At 41.4% G+C, this 21,455-nt stretch overlaps 2 protein-coding genes across 2 annotated transcripts; both read right to left on the bottom strand.

The window, feature by feature from the left end:
• Positions 1-6,149: 6,149 nt before the first annotated feature.
• On the bottom strand, positions 6,150-7,747 carry LOC311133850 (green-sensitive opsin-like; the record flags this gene model as incomplete). Its single annotated transcript, XM_084167451.1, has 5 exons — positions 6,150-6,251; positions 6,387-6,626; positions 6,740-6,905; positions 7,041-7,209; positions 7,384-7,747. The coding sequence occupies 5 exons, from the start codon at positions 7,745-7,747 to the stop codon at positions 6,150-6,152; spliced, it is 1,041 nt and encodes a 346-aa protein (XP_084023577.1).
• Positions 7,748-13,299: 5,552 nt separating this feature from the next.
• LOC311133852 (green-sensitive opsin-3-like) lies at positions 13,300-17,023 on the bottom strand (the record flags this gene model as incomplete). Its single annotated transcript, XM_084167453.1, has 5 exons — positions 13,300-13,401; positions 13,578-13,817; positions 13,947-14,112; positions 15,564-15,732; positions 16,663-17,023. The coding sequence occupies 5 exons, from the start codon at positions 17,021-17,023 to the stop codon at positions 13,300-13,302; spliced, it is 1,038 nt and encodes a 345-aa protein (XP_084023579.1).
• Positions 17,024-21,455: the final 4,432 nt, after the last annotated feature.

The following is a 21,455-nucleotide window of genomic DNA, read 5'->3' as shown; positions in this document are numbered from 1 at the left end:
TAATAATTGCTCCCACAGTTGATTTCTTCAAACCAAGCTGCTTACCTATTGCAGATTCAGTCTTCCCAGCCTGGTGCAGGTCTACAATTTTGTTTCTGGTGTCCTTTGACAGCTCTTTGGTCTTGGCCATAGTGGAGTTTGGAGTGTGACTGTTTGAGGTTGTGGACAGGTGTCTTTTATACTGATAACAAGTTCAAACAGGTGCCATTAATACAGGTAACGAGTGGAGGACAGAGGAGCCTCTTAAAGAAGAAGTTACAGGTCTGTGAGAGCCAGAAATCTTGCTTGTTTGTAGGTGACCAAATACTTATTTTCCACCATAATTTGCAAATAAATTCATAAAAAATCCCACAATGTGATTTTCTGGATATTTTTTTCTCATTTTGTCTGTTCAAGTTGACGTGTACCTATGATGAAAATTACAGGCCTCTCTCATCTTTTTAAGTGGGAGAACTTGCACAATTGGTGGCTGACTAAATACTTTTTTTTCCCACTGTACTTGGACATGTAGTGTTAGCATTTGTTGCTGGCATGTCATGCCTAAGATAGCTTATCTTGCCAATGAAAAAGTCATTAAAGTAGTTGGCAATATCAGTGGCTTTTGTGATGAATGAGCCATCTAATTCAATTAATGATGGAGCCTTTTTTCCTACATTTAATTTAAGGTGCTCCAAAGTCATTCTTTATATAATTAATTTTTGTTTCATAGTATAGTTTATTTTTATTTAGTTTAGTCACATGATTTCTTAATTTGTAGTACGTTTGCCAATCGATTGGGCTGCCAGACTTATTTGCCATACCTTTTGCCTCATCCCTCTCAACCATACCATTTTTCAATTCCTCATCAATCCACTGGAATTTAACAGTTTTTACAGTCATTTTCTTAATGCGTGCATGCTTATTAGTAACTGCAATAAGCTATTTCATAAATGTGTCAAGTGCAGCGTCTGGTTGCTCCTCATTACACACCACAGACCAGCAAATAACATAAGAATCACTACAAAACTTATTGTATGACCTCTTATACACTATATTAGGCCCAGCCTTTGGAACTTTGGTTTTCCTAGATATGACAACTATATTGTGATCACTACATCCTATGGATTTGGATACTGCTTTAAAGCAAATTTCTGCAGAATTAGTAAAGATGTGATCAATACATGTTGATGATTTCATTCCTGTGCTATTTGTAACTACTCTGGTAGGTTGACTGACAACTTGAACCAGGTTGCAGGCACTGGTTACAGTTTGAGGTTTTTTCTTGAGTGTGCAGCTTGATGAAAGCCAGTCAATATTTAAATCACCCAGAAAATATACTTCTCTGTTGATATCACATACATTATCAAGCATTTCACACATATTATCCAGATACTGACTGTTAGCACATGGTGGTCTATAGCAGCTTCCCACAAGAATGGGCTTTAGGTGAGGCAGATGAACCTGTAGCCATATTATTTCAACAGTATTTAACATGAAATCCTCTCTAAGCTTTACAGGAATGTGGTTCTAAATATAAACCGCAACACAATTTCTGTCTTTTCGGTAGATGTTATAGCTACCACTGTATCATCAAATGTATTATCTAAGTGAGTTTCAGAGATAGTCAGAATATGAATGTCATCTGTTACAAGAAAGTTAACCTTGTTTCTTAGGCTACATATGTTAATATGGGCAATTATTTTTAGCACTTTTCTGGGTTGCTTGATTGTTTTTAATGCTTTACTGGAAAGCTTATCAGAAGTAGACTTGCTCTTGTTATTTATATTGGAGCTGATAGTGCACGGGGAGCTACACACAGTGGACTTCCTACCAGGGCACACCGCCTCAGTGCTAACAGTGTAACTCTGGTTCATAGGCACATGACTGCATTCAATAGCTGTAGGATCAACAGAGGTATTCAGGGCAGTTAGGGGGACATAAATGAAGTTACTTACATTGTGTCTGCCAAGCCTCTGGGATAATATACATTTGATGCGGCATTATGACATCTCATTGTCACAATGGTAGGGATTAACTGAGATGGTCTTGGGTCATTGAGAAGTCCAGTAGAACAGTGTCACAAGGCTACATAGTCATAGGCCAACACTTCACAACTGGTGGAGGGAATACATAGCCATCCTTGATTGTGAGCTAAAATGAAATGTAGAATGAAATGTACAGTGCATTCGGAAAGTATTCACACCCCTTCACTTTTTCCACATTTTGTTACGTTACAGCCTTATTCTGAAATTGATTAAATTATTTGTTTTCCTCATCAATTTACACACAATACCCCACAATGACAAAGCGAAAACAGGTTTTTAGAAATGTTTGCACATTTATTAAAAATAAATAACAGAAATATAGTATTCAGACCCTTTACTTTTAGAAGCAAAGGTGCTTTAGAAGCACCTTTGGCTGCGATTACTGCCTCAAGTCTTCTAGGGTATGACGCTACAAGCTTGCCACACCTGTATTTGGGGAGTTTCTCCCATTCTTCTCTGCAGATCCTCTCAAGCTCTGTCAGGTTGGATGAGGAGCATCGCTGCACAGCAATTTTCAGGTCTTTCCAGAGATGTTAGATCGGGTTCAAGTCTGGGCTCTGGCTGGGCCACTCAAGGACATTCAGAGACTTGTCCCGAAGCCACTCCTGCATTGTCTTGGCTGTGTGCTTAGGGTCGTTGTCCTGTTGTAAGGTGAACCTTCGCCCCAGTCTGACGTCCTGAGCGCTCTGGAACAGGTTGTCATCAATGATCTCTCTGTACTTTGCTTTGTTAATCTTTCCCTCGATCCTGACTAGTTTCCCAGCCCCTGCCGCTGAAAAACATCCCCACAGCATGATGCTGCCACCACCATGTAGGGATGTTGCCAGGTTTCCACCAGACTTGACGCTTGGCATTCAAAGTTCAAAAAGAGTTCAATATTGATTTCATCAGACCAGAGAATCTTGTTTCTTTTGGCATACTCCAAGTGGGATGTCATTTGCCTTTTACTGAGGAGTGATTTCCGTCTGGCCACTCCACCATAAAGGCCTGATTGGTGGAGTGCTGCAGAGATGGTTGTCCTTCTGGAAGGTTCTCCCATCTCCACAGAGGAACTCTGGAGCTTTGTCAGAGTGACTCTGGTCAGATGAGTCTAAAATTGATATTTTTGGCCATCAAGGAAAATGCTATGTCTGGCGCAAACCCAACACCTCTCATCACCCCGAGAACACCATCACAGTGAAGCATGGTGGTGGCAGCATCATACTGTGGGGATGTTTTTCATCGCCAGGGACTGGGAAACGGGTCAGAATTGAAGGAATGATGGATGGCGCTAAATACAGGGAAATACTTGAAGGAAACCTGTTTCAGTCTTCCAGAGTTTTGTGACGGGACAGAGGTTCACCTTCCAGCAGGACAATGACCCTAAGCATACTGCTAAATCAACACTCGAGTGGTTTAAGGGGAAAAATGTAAATGTCTTGGAATGGCCTAGTCAAAGCCCAAACCTCAATCCAATTGAGAATCTGTGGTATGACTTAAAGATTGCTGTACACCAGCGGAACCCATCCATTTTAATTCCAGGTTGTAAGGTAACAAAATAGGGAAAATGCCAAAGGGGGTGAATACTTTTGCAAGCCACTGTATCTTCAAAACACTGTATTAACAGAGGACTAATAAAACAAATACAAACATTCCTTTAAGGGTTAATGGCGTTAGGATAATGTTCATGGTTTAATGTTATGTTTTAAGGTGAAGCATTGGATTAGTGTAACCGCCATCTTGAACCATACAAAATTTGCCGATCATAGTCCCGTTGAATATAAGAAGATATTCAGCAACTCTTGGTAGGATTGGTTCACAATGGTTTGAAAGTGAGGTAGTGATAGCTAGCCTTTCTCATTTTTCCCATTAACTTGATGGATTCGTGATCGGATAGCTAGCTCTTCCACTGAGGATCCTATTACAACCAGGAGACTCAGGGATGTCAGCTTTTCTTAAAGGAAAACTCCACTCCAAAAGCATTTTGGTATTTTGTTAATTAGTCCACTGATGATATAGTCTCGAAATGTTTTGCTTGTCAGCAGTCAAGTACATTTTAGTCATTTAGTAGACGCTCTTATCCAGAGCGACTTACAGTTAGTGAGTGCATACATTTTTCATACCAGTGACAATATTCAATATACTTTCAAATCATCACTTATTGTCACATCCCCACTTACCACTTACCGTGGCTTCAGCGATGTTACCTTCTGCCTGCACACCTTTAGTACCGTAAATCTCACTGTAGACAGTTTTAAAGAATGCCATGGAAGCAGCTTCTCATCTAAACCATGACACACGATACAGATACACCAATTCACAAGCATGTGCAGACAATTCAAAAGTGCTTATTTTCCAATTTGCAAACTCAAATTATAGAATGAGTCACACAATAGCAGCTAGCAACATTATGACTAGGCTACCACCAAGGTTAGCTATCAAAAATAATTAGCTACAGCTCTCAAATAGAGAAGTGCATAAACGGTATCATACAGTATCATACAGAGCTAGTTAGCTACGATTTTTACTGTAGCAGCATTTGGCTACAGGAGACTATTGTGTTTATATCCGACGGTTTGGGGGGGGCTCCGGAGGTGGCATAGGAGACGTAACCATTTTTTTGGGTTTATATTACAGTAAAAGGTCTAGCTGAGGGTATTTTCTCAAAATATCTAGGCAATCTCTCATAGTGAGAATAGGCCATTACAGTCCCGCAACGGTGAGAAGCAGAGCTATCGCTGAGTGCGAGCCATTACGATGTGCGATGTCATTTTATAAGCTAAAATGACGGTCGAAACTGGCAACAGAACCAAGACTTAAAGGGATAGTTCACCCAAATTACAAAATTATATATTGGTTTCCGTACCCTGTAAGCAGTTTATGGACAAGGTATGACAGCAATCCATGGTTTGGTTTTGTTTACCTGGCCAATGTTTCCAAATGCTAACTTCTTAGCATTTGTGGCACAAATCTAATGCAATTCTATGGTACTGATATTGGCATTTTCGTGCATCATGTCCAAATCATCTGTAAGTAACTTCGTTGAGCTACACAATCAATTTTAGATACTTTGGGATGATTCTTGTATGACCAATACAATATGAAAAAGGGATTTTCTACATTCCGTCACCAGGACTGTTCTTTCCACAGAAAAGGGTAGCCTTCATTAGTGGCTAATCTGGCTATTCTGTTCATGAGCTATGAGCTACTGTATTTGCCTAGGGGAAAAAAACATTTGTTTTAACTGATGATTAGAAAGCACAATAACAGCATAATCTAATTGCATTTTGAATACTGCCTGCAATGGATACAACCATGCATGATATTATATCTTTGAAAACAACCCCTCACCCATTTGCTTAACTCTTATTACCCAATGGACATGAATGAAGGCAGGATTGGAAATCAGTTGTCAAATGAATACAACAACAATAATGAAGTCTTTTCATGCATGCATTTATTTATCTAGTCCTATGTTTTTTTGTTATTTATAAAATATATACAGGAAATGATGACACAGGCCAACAAAATGATTGCTAGCCTCACAATAACATGAAAATACAATTTCATGATCCGTCAAGACAAACATGAGAGCTGTTCAGTAAGTCTGACACTCATCCATTTGTTGCCACCTATGAGAGGCAAATCAGTTGTTTCTTTTGGATGAGTATAAAATTGATGTCAAGTCTACTCTTAACTATATTGACTGATACAGTGACGCAGTGCCTTTTGTCTTGTTTCTTCTGAACTGTGAGAACTAGATTCTGTCTTATTGTTGAGCTTGCCTTTGGATGTTACCATTGTCAATTAATAAAGCCCTACAGTTTGGGAGCTGTCTCTTGACTGAGGTAAGAGCACAGAAAACAAGAAATGGGTTCGGATTGAGTCTCAGTACACTGCCCTGATTCAGTCACAACCTGCAGTAAACACATTATAAAAACGGTTTACATTAGTTCATTTTAGGAATCTAAGCAGCAAAATGCAGTTGTTGAGTTTGTTTTGGAGTGACAGAGTCCAATCGTTACAAGTAAATATAATAATCAGCACATAATGTCCAATTGGTAGAAGTCTTCAAAAGCAGTCCATGTAGATCATCAGACAAGAGTAGAAATCAGAGGGCAGGAAGTGCAGGATGAGGGAAAGTCTCTATGCAGGGCCCACAGAAGACACTTCTGTCTTGCTTGCTGACACAGAAGTCTCATCTTCTTCTGCTTTCATCCCTACAGCGGCCAGCATGCAGCCACGGAACTGGGAGGGGAAAGAATGAAAAGCAATGAGCATGACAAGTCAAAATACATTGAACAAACAATATATTCTGTTACTGCTACGTCAAACTCAAAGAGTAAGTAGAAAAGGTTTTAAAAAATGTATAATGTTACCAACCTGTTTGTTCATCAGCACATAGATGATGGGGTTGAACAAGGCTGAGCTCTTGGAGAAGAAGGCAGGGATAGCCATGGACTGGGCACTGAAGGCAATTCCTTTGTTGAAGAAGATGTAGGCAGCAAGGCTAGCATAGGGGGTCCAGGCGATCAAGAAACCACAAACCATTAGGACGCACATACGTGTGACTTCCTTCTCTGCTTTCTGGGTAGATGCTGAGTCCTGCTGTGAAGCTGCAGCCTGAAAATGAAGATAATCAAGACATCAGAGTGGAGAACTATCACCTACATTTTATACTATGCACACTATGTGGAACTCCTAGATAAATGTTGTTTGTGTAAGACGTCACTTACCGCCTTGACTGTGAGGACCAGGCTTCCATAAGTGAAGGCGATCATACAGACTGGGATGATGAAGTGGCAGGAGAACATGTAGATCACATATGATTCATTGTTGAAGCCTTCGGCCAAGGTGTAGTAGTCAGGTCCACATGAGCACTGCATGCCCTCTGGGATGTACCTAAAATAAATAGAAGTGCACAATATTATCATTTTGTGTGAGTGAGTAGGATTGGTGGTGGATGGAGCATGACTTGAATAGCATGTGAATAACATTTTATGTAACTTCAAATTTCCTACACTGGTTACAGCTTACCTGGACCAGCCAACCAGTGGGGGAGCAGCACATGCCATAGCAGCTATCCAGGTGAATGCAACACCAGCACCAGCGTGGGTGGCAGTGAACGTGAAGCTGCCCATGGGCTTGCAGACCACAATGTATCTCTCAACAGCCAGCACTACCAGAGACCACAGGGCAACCTCACCTGGAGAATGAAACCACAATCCAAAGTCAGTTACTTCAGTTCTAAATGTATTTACAAAAACTTTGAGTACAGTACTTTCAGTTCCAAATTGACTAACAATTACTTTGGATACAGCTTATCATGAATTTAAATCAGTTTAAACTAAGTGGATTCTGTAGATTCTGTATTTCTTACCTCCAAGTGTAGCCATGAAGCCCTCAATAGCACAGCCCAATGGTCCCCAGATGAAGTAGCCATTGACAGCAGACGTAATGGTGATGGTGAATCCAAAGAGGACCATGATCATTCCAGCCGCAGCCAAGTTGACCAGAATGAAGTTGAGGGGTTGCCGGAGCTTCTTGTTTGTGGCTGTGACGTACAGGGTCAGCCCGTTGATGGGGAATCCAAAGCAGATCAGGAAAAACATGTAGACAGCAAGACCATAGTATTGCCATGGAGGTGCCAAGTAGTACTGAGGGTATAGAAAAGGACTCCTTACAAGCCCAGTCCTGTTGGACATGGGGATGTAGAAGTTGCTTCCTTCTGTGCCGTTCTGCATCTTTACTCAGTGGATGTCCAATGAATGCAAGAGAAAGGCAAACTGAGATCTGATCTGGCTCTGAACCTTTTGCCTATGCTAGGTTGTCCTGGCAGGGAGTTTTATACCCTTTTGGGGCCCTATGTCAATGGCTAAAATTGGCTGAATTAGCTTAGGCGGTGTTGTTACGAACTAATTCATTAATTGATCCTATCCTCAGACATTAGGGAAGGGATTATAACATGTAATCGCTGTGGATTTTGTCAATCTAACTCATCAGGGAGTAAAGATTATCACACTGACCTTGTTTTAACATTTGGTTTTATGTAAAACATGTCTTATTATTGTTTGTGTTTTATTACTATACCTCTGTAGGATAATGTAGCTATGTATGGACAGGTGGTCTATAGCTCCTGCATGCACCCAGTAACCACCTAAACGTTTTTACAAGACGCGTATATTCGAACAGCGTAAAAAAAAAAAAGACATATAATATTATTATAAATCTTTTTTTGGGCTGAATGACTAAAACCAGATATCGAGTATGTATTAAAGATAATGGACCTATATGGTTTTTTTTTATAATATCATCTTTGAGAACTAGCAATCACCTAAATATAAGCTTGAGAGTCAAGGAGAAATGAAAATTACCGAAAAAACACTGCCACTCTGAATTTGCCCCATTCATTAAAATCAACAAAATCACACCCATCTATTTTTGTGACTACATGGCCCTACCATTTGGTTTTGAAGTATTGAAACCAAACCATATGATTTGAATGGAACGTATTTGAAAGGCTATAGCCTACAAATAAATACATTATGAAGCATTTGTGAGTGCAACGCACTAGGCTGGCAGGAACATGAACCGCCCAGCATTTAAACAACATTTCATTGTATTAAATCATTATAGTCTATAAATTGCGAATGTAGGCTGTGACTTAAATATGAAACGAAAAATGCCTTATTAGGCTCAGTCTACACAAGTTTGGCCAGAGTCTGTGGCTTCAGGCTCATGTGATGGTGCATGGAGAGCAGGCAAGCAGCGGAGAATACCCTTTCTGCACTTGCAGAGGCACTGGGGATGCAAAGCACCCTTTGGGCCACTCTTGCCAGGCTGGTTAGGGATGCTGAGTTGTTTTTAGATTTTTCAAAATAACCCTATCAAAACAGAAAGCACCTTGAAAGAGGTAATTTGTCAGGCCTATTGGTCCAAAATCAATGATAGCCTATTGTATAGAAAATAGAACGAAAATGAACGAAACTTTTAAGAGATCTGATTTTTAGTTTATAATTACTTTGCTACAATGTCACACTTAGCTAGCTAACCACCTCATTCCTTTCTGTTAGCATGTGCACATAGTACACCATTATGCTTTTAGGATAAATGTATTTTCAGATTCCACAATGATTCTTTAGTTGTGGACACTACATCACCGCACTCCCTCTCTTGCTCTTGGTCCTCATTTTTATAAGTCACCTTTATTTTGCACCTGTGTGTTTTATTAGTTTCTTTATGAAAATATTTAGCAAACTCCATGACAGTAGCTAAAGCAAGGGGCTATAGCAGCACACAAGTAGCCTACAAATGCCAGTCAGGTCACCTGTGATACAAGTCAGTATTTGACATCCATGCATGTCTGAGGACGTTGGGAGATTATGTGTAAACCTGCCACTAGGGGCAACAGTGAGCGCTGCTACCTTCAAGTAGGTTTTGTGTTGCTAGGGTGTCGGGGGTGGCAGAAGGTTGCAAGTTTGAATCCAGTGAAAGTTGTTTTTGAGATTTTTGTTTTAAGCCTATCCCAAACCTTAATCCTTCCCTTAACAATTTGGCGTTAATGCCTAACCTTAAGATTTCGGAGTTAATGGCTAAACCTTAAAAATGTGGAGTTAATGCCTCATCTTAACCATAAACACTTCGAAATTTGACGTTTGCATCAACTTCGAAAACACTTTGTAAGCATCTGCCTCTAATTCCAAAGGTTGCAAGTTTGAACCTTAACCCTTACCTTAACCATTCAGAGTTAATGCCTAACCTTAAGCATCTGCCTCTGATTCCAAAGATTGCAAGTTCAAATCCAGCAATATAATGGGTTTTTTTGCAAACTTTGTTTTAAGCCTATCCCAAACCTTCACTCTTACCTTATCCATTCAGAGATAATGCCTAATTTTATGATTCTGGAGATAATGTCTAAACTTAACCCTAACCTTAAAAATTCAGAGTAAATGCCTAAACTTAACCTTAAACACTTCGAAATTTGAAAATTTCCAACAACTTCTTAATTTGACATTTGAGAAAAATGGATGAACGTCTAATTCTTACGTGAGAGTCTGCGAGCTAATTGACAAATGCATGCTGGGCCGAGCATGCCTTGAGCTCCTGAAGTGAAATGAGCGGTACTGGAGCTGCACTGGAGCGAAATTGGAGAGGGCGAGAAGGTCAACGCTCCAGCCTTTTGAAAACTCGCTCTGCGCTCCAGTCAAATTGTGCACGCTGCGCTGCTCGCTACAGCTCCGCTCCGCTCACATACTCTGGTCGGAAGGCAACCCTTGATCCCAACCGGAACATGATGTCAGGTGCCGAGCGTTTTAAGCTCCAGAGGCCCTATGCAAAATCTGATGGTCACTTTCAGTAGCCTTAAACTACTGAATGTGTTTGGACTTTGTAGAAACACAAGTCATGGAAACATTGAGAGAGATATCACTGCACATGGATACTGCACTGGATTTTAGCGCACAGCAGGAGTTAAGTTCATTCCGGGTCGATACTGAACAATATATCTAGTCTCTGGGGCCTCGCAGATCATCTGAAAATTATGAGAATTTTTTCCCAAACACACATCCATACGGTGTGCCACAAATGCGTAAAGCTAAAGGTAGGCTATAGTATGCAATATCTAGTGCTTCTGTGATTTTTGGAGAATATAGGCTTGTAAATAACTATTGATCTTACTACAACTGTGAAAAATGTATTCGTAAACAAACGCATACCTACAAAATGTGGTTAAAACTATAATGATGATTTCATGGACTGTCAGTACTCACACCTATAGCCCAATCTATGAATTTGAGAGTGGTTACATTTCATTTTTATAGCAAATCGGTGGCAGGACGTCATTTTGGCTGAAGCATTAAACTAATTCAGGATTGCGGCTTTAAAACGATCATGCCAAATTCATGAACTGTCATTCTTTACATCCATAGCCATGACTTTAAGATTGCATTACTCCAGCTGCCACTTTGCTGAAACTCAAACTCCATATTCTGACTTTAAATTGACTATTTGTTATCTTTATGTTTTGTTTGGACTATTTCAGGTGGAGAAATGGACAAAGTTGCATCCACAAGAAAGATTTTGCAGACCTGATAAGAATGGATCTCTCCTGATATTCTATAGCATACTCATTATTAGGCATGTAATTTTTTTTCACCCTCATTTTCTGTACTAAAGAGCTGTTACACTTTTAAAGCTAAACATACATGTTTAAGGCTGATGACACAATGAACACTAAGTCAATACCAAAGTGTGTACCTTATTTGTTTTGCTACATAAGCCCTTCCATTACTCATAAAACACCACTGCTACATTACTAGCTACTCTCTGGTCAGAAAACTGTATCTGATTTAACAAAAACACAAGGACATTTACATGAGACCAATATTTGTTGTACTATACACCACTTGTTCACAAAGTGTGCTTGTGGCAATAAAAAGATAAGCAATGGAGTATGTTTTTGTTTTGGTCACTTTAAGGTCAAACAAGTTTAACTATCTCCTTAAGGTGTTTACAAGTCACCATATACTTCAAGGTGTAGGCCTTTATTTCATTATTTGAAATGGCTAATGTGGCTGAAAATTTCAAAAAGGCTAATGAGTGTTTATGTTGTGATTTCTTACCTGACTTTAAAGTTATTTCTAACAAAATGTTGTCCATGCAGAAATAAACATTGTGAACTCAAATGATGAGGTTAAGCTTGCCTTGCATAACCACATGGGATATTTTTACATCTGCTCTGCAAGCCTATGTGTCTAGTTAACGCTAATCTTGCATAAATAGTGGAACAGGATAGGGATAATACTATGCCACTAAAGGCCTATAGCCTTTATTATGGAGTGGCACACTAGAACTACAGCAAGGTAGTAATACAAGGGCATTTAAAGTGATAGTTCAGCTCCATTAGCTATAGTGTGTTACATTTGTAGACCACTATAACCAAGGTAGTGGGAAATGTAGTTAAAGGGGCAATTCACTGCGTTTTAACCTCAAATTCATCAGACCTGGGTTCAAATACTATTTACTGTATTTGAATTAGTATCAAATACATATCAAAACTAGTATTTTACAAAGGTTCTTTGAAAATACAAGTTTTTTAATATTGGAATATATTTGAAAATATTATAAACCATTGCTTAAGCAACATTAGCAAGTTCAAGATGAGTTCAGACTGGATCAACAGTGGGTCAGCATGGATCTCCAAAGGAAAGACATCAGCAACAGTGGGGGGAAGACTCCAGTGCATACTCCAGTATTGAAATCATGAAGCGTGAGTTGATTGGTCCCATGTGGCTCTGTTAGTAGAGCATGGTGCTTGCCACGCCAGGGTTGTAGATGTGATTCCCATGGGGGACCAGTACGAAAATGTATGCACTCACTACTGTAAGTTGCTCTGGATAACAGTGTTTGCTAAATGACAAGAAATGTACACTGAGTATAAAGAACACCCGCTCTTTCCATGACATAGACTGACCAGGGGAAAGCTATGATCCCTTATTGATGTCACCTGTTAAATCCACTTCAATCAGTGTAGATGAAGGGGAGGAAACAAGTTAAAGAAGGTGTTTTAAGCATTGAGACATGGATTGTGTATGTCTGCCATTCAGAGGGGGTGCAACTCAATATTAGCAAGGTGTTCCTAATGTTTGGTACACTCAGTGTATATTGACTAGATACTCTAGTGGCTGCTCTAACAATGAAAATACATGTATTTTATAAAGGAAGGCAGTTGGGAGGCAAGATTAGGTGGGATCATTCTAGCCAATGAGAGGGCCGATATGCATGTGAACAACAGGCACAATGGTATCCACTAGTTACCACAGCCACAAAGTCAAAATTGGCTAGCCTATATTAGGAATGTGTAGAATTTGCAACATTAGTGCTAATGATCTGGATTAGAAATCTGTAAACAAATGTAAATGACAACAACAAAAAGTAGTAGTTTCATGCATTTATTTATCTAGTACTATATTTATTTATAAAATAATGTATATACAGCAAATTATGGCAACAAAATAATTGCTAGCCTCACAATAAGATAAAAATACAATCTCATGATCCATCAAGACAAACATTAGAGCTGTTCTGCAAGTCTGAGGCTCATCCATTTGTTACCACCTCAACTACATTGTGTGGCACAGTCTGTGAGTGTAGAGAGAATGACAGAGCCCAATCATTACAGGTCAATACAGTATAATGTCCATTTGGTGAAAGAAGTGTGTCTTCAAAAGCAGTCCATGTAGAGCATCAGACAAGGGTAGAAATCAGAGGGCAGGAAGTGCAGGATGAGGGAAAGTCTCTATGCAGGGCCCACAGAAGACACTTCTGTCTTGCTTGCTGACACAGAAGTCTCATCCTCAGGGGCTGCTATGCCTACAGCAGCCAGCATGCAGTTACGGAACTGTAGAGAGAGAGAGAGACCACAATGTCAGAGATGGAAGAGTCATGGTGCTAGAGTACTAGTACAGACAGTAGAAATTACTTTTACGATATAAGTAGGCTTATGTTGTTGGTGGCCTGTGACCAACCTATTTGTTAAACACTAAAAAGGAAAGACCAAAATCCCATGTTACCAACCTGTTTGTTCATCAGCACATAGATGACTGGGTTGAAGATGGCTGAGCTCTTTGAGAAGAAGGCAGGGACAGCCATGAACTGGGCAGTGAAAGCAGCTCCTTTGTTGAAGAAGATCCAAGCAGCAACAGAGGCATAGGGGGTCCAGGCAATCAGAAAACCCATAACCATCAGGAGGCACATACGTGTCACTTCCTTCTCAGCTTTCTGGGTAGATGCTGAGTCCTGCTGGGAAGCTGCCGCCTGAAAATGAAGAGAAGCAAGATAAATGCTGGAGTAACTTATTAGAAATCATAGCCTTAGCACAAGAATCCAAATGCTACGACTTTGTGGGCCTGCTAGTTACATTTTCTGTGTCTAAGAGCCACATACCGCCTTGACTGTGAGGACAAGGCTTCCATAAGTGAAGGCAATGATGAAGACTGGAACCATGAAGTGGCAGACGAACATGTACATGACATATGAGTCGTTGTTGTAGCCTGGACTCAGGGTGTAGTAGTCAGGTCCACATGAACACTGCATGCCCTCTGGGATGTATCTATGTGGGAAAGTTGATGAGACAGTTTTAGATGATACATATAAGAAGGTAATCAGTGTTAACCTTGACTAACAACCAAAATCTCAAACCAGATTTCCATCCAACCTTTTTATGTGAGTAAATTACAAGTAAATGTCATGACAGGCCTGATGGAAACAGAACGTTTTTCAGTAAACTTTCCAAATGTCGACAAAACAAAATACACTAGACAAGGTGGGGTCTTTTTGTGACGATAAAATTAATTATGCAAAGAAATGTCAGTGTCACGCCCTGGCTCTGGGGACTCTTATATGTTGAGCCAGGGTTTGTTATTTTCTATGTTGTGTTCTAGTTCGTGTTTTCTATGTTGGCCAGGGTGGTTCCCAATCAGAGGCAGCTGATTCTCGTTGTCTCTGATTGGGAACCATACTTAGGCAGCCTGTTGGCACTTTTGTATTGTGGGATCTTGATCCGTAAGGTTTGTGTTTAACCCTAGGACGTCACGTATCGTTTATTGTTTTTGTTCGTGTTGTACATTCAATAAAATAATGTATGCTTAAGACGCTGCGCCTTGGTCCACTTTTCATGACGATCGTGACAGTCAGTGGAAACGCTTTTACCAACAAATATTGATATAATAACCATCGTATCGAAGTAAACTTGAGTCACGCAATTACATGTTCTGTGGTCCTCCCCACTGCGACTCATCGTTAAAGCATGCACTTTATTAGGTTACAGATTCAATAAATTATGATGAACTTCACTGGGTGGTGAAAGTGCAAGGTGATGAGCATGATGCTTCTTTCCAATAAATAGCGAGGGTCTTATTCTGCCAATACCAGTGTGCACACTCGTTATATAACGAAACGATTTTTGTGAGAAAACCATCAGTATAGTTGAAAATGTGATGGAAACCCATTTAACTTCTATTTATTATTCTCTATATGGAATTTAACAGCAAAATGTATTTTATGTGCACTACGTCATCATGCAGAACCTTTTATCTGCAATAAGTCAATTTGATAGAAACACATCTCTGGTGGGAAAATGCGCATATTGTTTTTATGCAGATTTTAGAATATTCACATGGAAATTTGTCGCCAACATTTTTGCATTTGGTCAAATACCATGATTGACCAAATGCATTATATGTCTGATGCATTGTATTAAACCTAACCTATTATTGTCTTTACATCGTTGTTTGATCTCATCTCATACACTTTACACCTGAATTTATAATGAGTGTGTATATCTTTATGTGATTAAAAGATCATACAATTATATGAATTGCAATTTGCAACATAAGGGGATGGTTTCTCAAATACAGATTAAGCCTTCTACTGGACTAGAAAGCATGGTCAATAAAGAGTCTCCATTGAAATAGCTTTTTAGTCCAGGACTAAGCTTAATCTGTGTCAGAGAAATGTAGTATCTTCGTGTTTTACTTTTAAATCATGTGACATGCACTGTACCTGGACCAGCCAACCAGTGGGGGAACAGCGCAGGTGGCAGCCATCACCCAGGTGAATCCAACACCAGCACCAGCATGGGCGACACTGAACTTGAAGCTGCCCATGGGCTTGCAGACCACAATGTATCTCTCAACAGCCAGCACCACCAGAGACCACAGAGCCACCTGACCTAGAATTGAGAATAGGAAAGGGAAGAGATTTGTTTTTGCATGTCGTGCATTTGTTAGGTAAAAGGTGTTGGAGCATGGAGATGCAAACGGTAGAGAAGGGGATCTAACTGCTGCATGATATGGACCGTAACTTAATGGATCTAACGATGCAACGTTTTTTCTAAATGACCATACTATTATTTCATTAAATCTAAATGTTTTAATCTTGGTTGAGATTATCCAAGTATATTTCACAAAAATCTGATTGCATACCCAATCCATGAAATGTATTGAATCTACTCCATCAAATGTTAAAACAATGAAGTCAAGAAAACTCTGTTGCTGTGAACAATAATTAACTAATTAACTAACTGACCATATGGGGAGAAGAATGGACAACAGGAGAGTGAACATTTACATTCTATAAATATTTTTTCCAGTTTTCTGGCAACAAAGCTAACAAAAGGCCAAAATGTGCAAGTGTGGTGCTAATTCAATTCAAAATTTGGAAACATTTAGTCCCAAATTGAATTTATAGAACAAAAAGAAGTTGATGCTGGATAGTAGTAGAGTATATGAGAATGCCTTGATTACTTCTGGAAGTTTGTTTGCACAAAGGCTTTTCCGACATTGTTTACTATCTAGCATCAACTTCTTTTTGTTCTATAGTTTTTTATCCAATGAACAAAGATCACCTAATGGATTAACTATAAACCAAATAAGCGCTCCTCTCCTTGTCTCCAAGTTAAATTTAGTTGAGTTTGAGCTTTAATAAATGACTTTTCCAGACAAATGATAATTAAATTAGTTAGCTAATTAAGACTAGCCTGGTTCCAGATCTGTTTATGCTCTTGCCAACTCCAGTGCTGCAATTGTCAAGCCAATTCCATGAGAAACAGACTGGCACCCAGGCTAGCCAAAGACAACAACCTGCACAAAAGATTTCTCACCTCCAAGTGTAGCCATGAATCCCTCAATGGCACAGCCCAATGGTCCCCAGATGAAGTAGCCATTGACAGCGGATGTGATGGTGATGGTGAATCCAAAGAGAACCATGATCAATCCAGCCAGAGCCAAATTGACCAGAATGAAGTTTAGAGGTTGCTGGAGCTTCTTGTTTGTGGCTGTGACGTACAGGGTCAGCCCGTTGATGGGGAATCCAAAACAGATCAGGAAAAACATGTAGACAGCAAGCAGATAGAATTGCCATGGATCCGCCAAGTAGTACTGAGGGTATAGAAAAGGACTCCTTACAAGCCCAGTCCTGTTGGACATGGGGATGTAGAAGTTGTGGCCCTCAGTGCCGTTCATTTTGAGTAAATGGACGGGTGGTAAGATGAAGAAAAAGTTTTGTAATTTGGTCAACCCTGTCTCTTTGGATGCAGCACCTCTCTAATGCAATTGTTGTCTTGGGATTGATTTTATACCATTTTGTGGAGGCTGCTTTCAGGGAATTTAAAATCTGTTAATTAGATTAGCCAGGGATTATGCGATTCAGTCTTATAGTTTATTAACGTCTGATTCCATGGGATTTGGATATTTATTCATTGGCCTTTGAACAGTCTATGAGAGTGCAAGTTGTAGAGACATTTCACAGGTTGGTATGAAAATAACAGAAAGGCTGTATATGCTCCCAATTACCACCTTTATTTTATTTATTTGATTATTTGTTTATTTGTTTATTTGTTTGTCTGTTTTTGCACTCAGCACCCCTAAATCACAATAAAATGACAATTTACCTCAATCAAAGGTCAATCTATAGACTAGTATTTGAGTCAGAGATTGCACATTGTAATTTATAAACCTAATTATACATCTTATAAATAACTTCAGTCAAATACATCCACATTATACTAAAATACTAATATGAAGTGAAAATATACAGCAACTAAGGTTTCTTGTAGGCTGGGTCCTTTATGCTGTGGTTTGTTGAGCTGATAAATGTATATACTCTACCCTATAAAAGTATTCACAAGGTACAGTATGCAGCAAAAGTGGGCATAACAATTTGGTGTTCTCACATAAAATGTGTATACCTTATACAGTCATGCAATTCTGCCACATTGTGAGATGGGGTTCATATTCTGTTCACTTGATAATATCTAACAATATAATACCGTTAATATATAATACAAAAATAATACAAAATAATATATACCATTTAGCACACCATTTTATCCAAAGCAACTTACAGTAGTGTGCAGATCTGGGTTCAATACATGCGTATTGTATGTGAAGTACGTATTTTCTGTGTATTTAAGTATTTTTAAATACACTGGCCAAATGAAATACATTTCAAATATCCATTAAATATTCTGCCATAAAATTAAATACAAAAATCCATAAACTAATATTTTGGCGTCCCCTTGTTGTCCTAGGCTCATCTTAATTTGAATGCAAGGCAAACTGGGTGTGGGCTTCCAGGGGTAAAGCATTAATATTTGAAAATACACTTTTCAGTGTATTTGACTATTTTCAACTACACAGCCAAAAACAACTACAGTCATGACTGAAATTATTGACACCCGTGATAAAGAAGTTAATGATGCCATTGACCTTAACAAGGGGCCCAGGACCAGTGGAAGCAAAATAGCCCCATAACATCAAAGATCCACCACCATATTTCATAGTAGGTAGTTCTTTGCATCCTTCTTTCGATGCCAAACCCACCACTGGTGTGTGTGGCTAAAGAGCTCTATTTTTATGTCTTCTGACCATAGCACCAGCACTTCAGAGCGTGCGGTCAACCAGCTTCATTATTGCAATAACTAATCGATGTTAAATAAAGATTGATTGTTTGAATGGTTGTCCAAGTCTCTCACTGACATTTCCAAGACACTCCACCCCCCACCAGGTGTCTCCCATTTGTCCCCATTATCCCCTGTGTATTTATACCAATGTTTTCTGTTAGTCTGTTGCCAGTTTGTCTCGTCTCATCAAGCTTACCCGCATTTTTCCCGTACTCCTGTTTTGCTCTAGTCCCTGTTTTCCAGTTTTTCTTGTTGTTGACCATTCTGCCTACCCTAACCCTGAGCCTGCCTGCCGTTCTGTACCTTGTGACACTGTTCTGGATTAGCGTCCTCTGCCTGCCTCAACCCTGAGCCTGCCTGCCGTTTCTGTACCTTTCGGACTCTGCTCTGGATTACTGAACTCTGCCTGCCCTTGACCTGTCATTTGCCTGCCCCCTTTTTTTGTAAATAAACCTTTTGCTATTTCGAACTATCTGCATCTGGGTCTTATCCTGAGCCTTGATAGTACGAACTGGCCATGACGGACCCAGCTCCGCAGTGCCATCTCCTCCCAAGGAGCTACCATTGGGAGGCACAAGGAGTTGCTGCGTGGGCTTATGGAGGGTTTCCAGACCTTGGCCGTACGCCATGACCGCACGTTGAATACATTGCTGGAGCAATTCAGCAGGTTGTCTGTTAGGCAGCCTACCACGACGGTAACCTCCCAGCCCCTCAGTAACCCGGCTGTCAACAGCGTATCTCTCCCGGCCACTCCGGCTTCCCGAGAACCCCGCTTACCTCCACCGGAACGCTTCGCTGGAGAGTCGGGAACCTGTCAGGCGTTTCTCACACAGTGTTCCCTCATCTTTGAGCTGCAGCCCTCCTCCTTCCCCTTGGACTGCTCGAAGATAGCATACCTCATCACGCTGATGTCCGGGAGGGCTCTCGCCTGGGCTACGGCAGTGTGGGAACAACAGTCTGCCGTGTGATTCAGTGGAGGAGTTCGTGGATGAGGTGAAGAAGGTTTTCGATTCTCCATTGTCCGGGAGAGAGGCTGCCCGGAAGTTACTCCAGCTTCGGCAAGACTCCCGCAGTGTGGCAGACTATGCAGTGGATTTCCACACGTTGGCGGCTGAGAGTGCATGGAACCCGGAATTGCTGTTCGACACGTTTCTGCACGGGTTATTGGAGGAAGTTAAGGACGAGCTAACAACCCGGGAACTACCTACGGATCTCGACTCGCTTATCGCCTTGACTATCCGGATCGATGGCCGGCTGCGGAACATAGGAAGGAGAGGAGGTCCGATTCCACTCGCCCGCCCAAGGATTCCACCTCGCCTCCGAGGCATCCCGGAAGTCCCTGACGTCGCCATCTCAGAGAGAATCCGAGGCTACCCGAGTTTCCCTGAGAGTTCCCGAAGTCTGCGATTAGCCTCTTCCCGAGCCGATGCAACTAGGCAGAACTAGGTTTTCTCCAGCCGAACGTTTACGCAGGCTTAACACTAAGAGTTATCTGTATTGCGGGACTACTGGTCATTTCGTGTCCTCCTGTCCACTTAAAGACCAGGCTCACCGGTAGGTCCGAGTACTCTGGTGGGTCATAACTTTCATAGCTTTCCTTCTCCCCTTACTCGCACCCCTCTCCATGCCACCCTGCTGTGGGGGAATCAGTCGAAACTCTCCGGGTACTCATGGACATCCCCACTCAACCCCTCTCCATTCCCATGGATGTTAGAGCGTTGGACGGGCGCTCTATAGGCAGGGTCACCCACAATACCACTCCCATCAACCTACGAGTGCCAGGGAACCACAGCGAGGCTATCCAATTCCTGCTTATTATGTCCCCTCAGGTTCCCATGGTATTGGGATTGTCTTGGCTCCAGCGACACAATCCCCTCATCAACTGGACTGCTGGTGCCATCATGGTCTGGAGCCCGTTCTGCCAAGCCCATTGCCCGGGACGTCTTCCTGTGGTCTCGGAAGTTGCTTCGGACCTCTCCGCCATTCCAGCAGAGTACCAGGACCTCCGGCAGGTTTTTAGTAACGCCCGGGCCACTTCGCTTCCTCCGCACCAACCCTATGACTGCGGGATTGACCTTCTTCCGGGCAACATACCACCCTTGACTGTATCAACTGTTGGGTCCGGAGACCAAGGCTATGGAGACCTACACTAAAAGTGATACTGTACATCAATGACTCCATGGCTGCAGGGTGTATCCAGCCTTTTGCCTCCCCTGCTAGCGCAGGGTGATTATTTGTGGAGAAGAAGGACAAAACCCTGCGCCTGTGCGTCGACTACCGGGGCCTCAATGACATCATGGTTAAGAACCCCTACCCGCTACCACTCATCGCCTTGGCCTTCGAGCCGCACCACTATTTTCTCCAAGTTGGACCTGCGGAATGCCTACCACCTGGTGCGGATACGACAAGTGGAAGACTGCCTTCAACACGGCCAGCGATCACTATGAATATCTGGTCATGCCATTTGGTCTTACCAACGCTCCAGCTGTGTTCCAGGTCCTGGTTAATAATGTTCTCCACAACATGTTGAACCGGTTTGTCTTTGTCTACCTCGATGACATCCTCATTTTCTACCGCTCAGCCCAAGAACACGTGCTCCACATCCGACAGGTCCTCCAGAGCCTCCTGGAGAACCAGCTCCACCATCCCCTTCCTTGGTTACATCATTGCTGCAGGGAATTTACAGATGGATCCCGGAAAGATGAGAGCGGTGGTGGATTGGCCCCAACCTACGTCCAGAGTGCAGCTACAATGCTTCCTGGGATTTGCCAATATCTATCTCCGCTTTATCTGGGGTTACAGAACCATGGCTTCTCTCCTGTCTGCACTCACCTCTCCTAAGGTTCCGTTCACATGGTCCCCAGCTGCGGACCAGGCGTTCCGGGACCTCAAACACCGCTTCACCACAGCTCCCATATTAGTTCATCCTGACCTGTCCCGTCAGTTCGTGGTGGAGGCCGAAGCTTCGGATGTCGGAGTAGGGGCTGTCCAGT

The sequence above is a fragment of the Coregonus lavaretus genome, assembly GCF_964263955.1.
Source record: "Coregonus lavaretus genome assembly, chromosome: 8".
Taxonomy (NCBI): domain Eukaryota; kingdom Metazoa; phylum Chordata; class Actinopteri; order Salmoniformes; family Salmonidae; genus Coregonus; species Coregonus lavaretus.
This window is presented reverse-complemented; position numbering and strand designations above follow the sequence as displayed.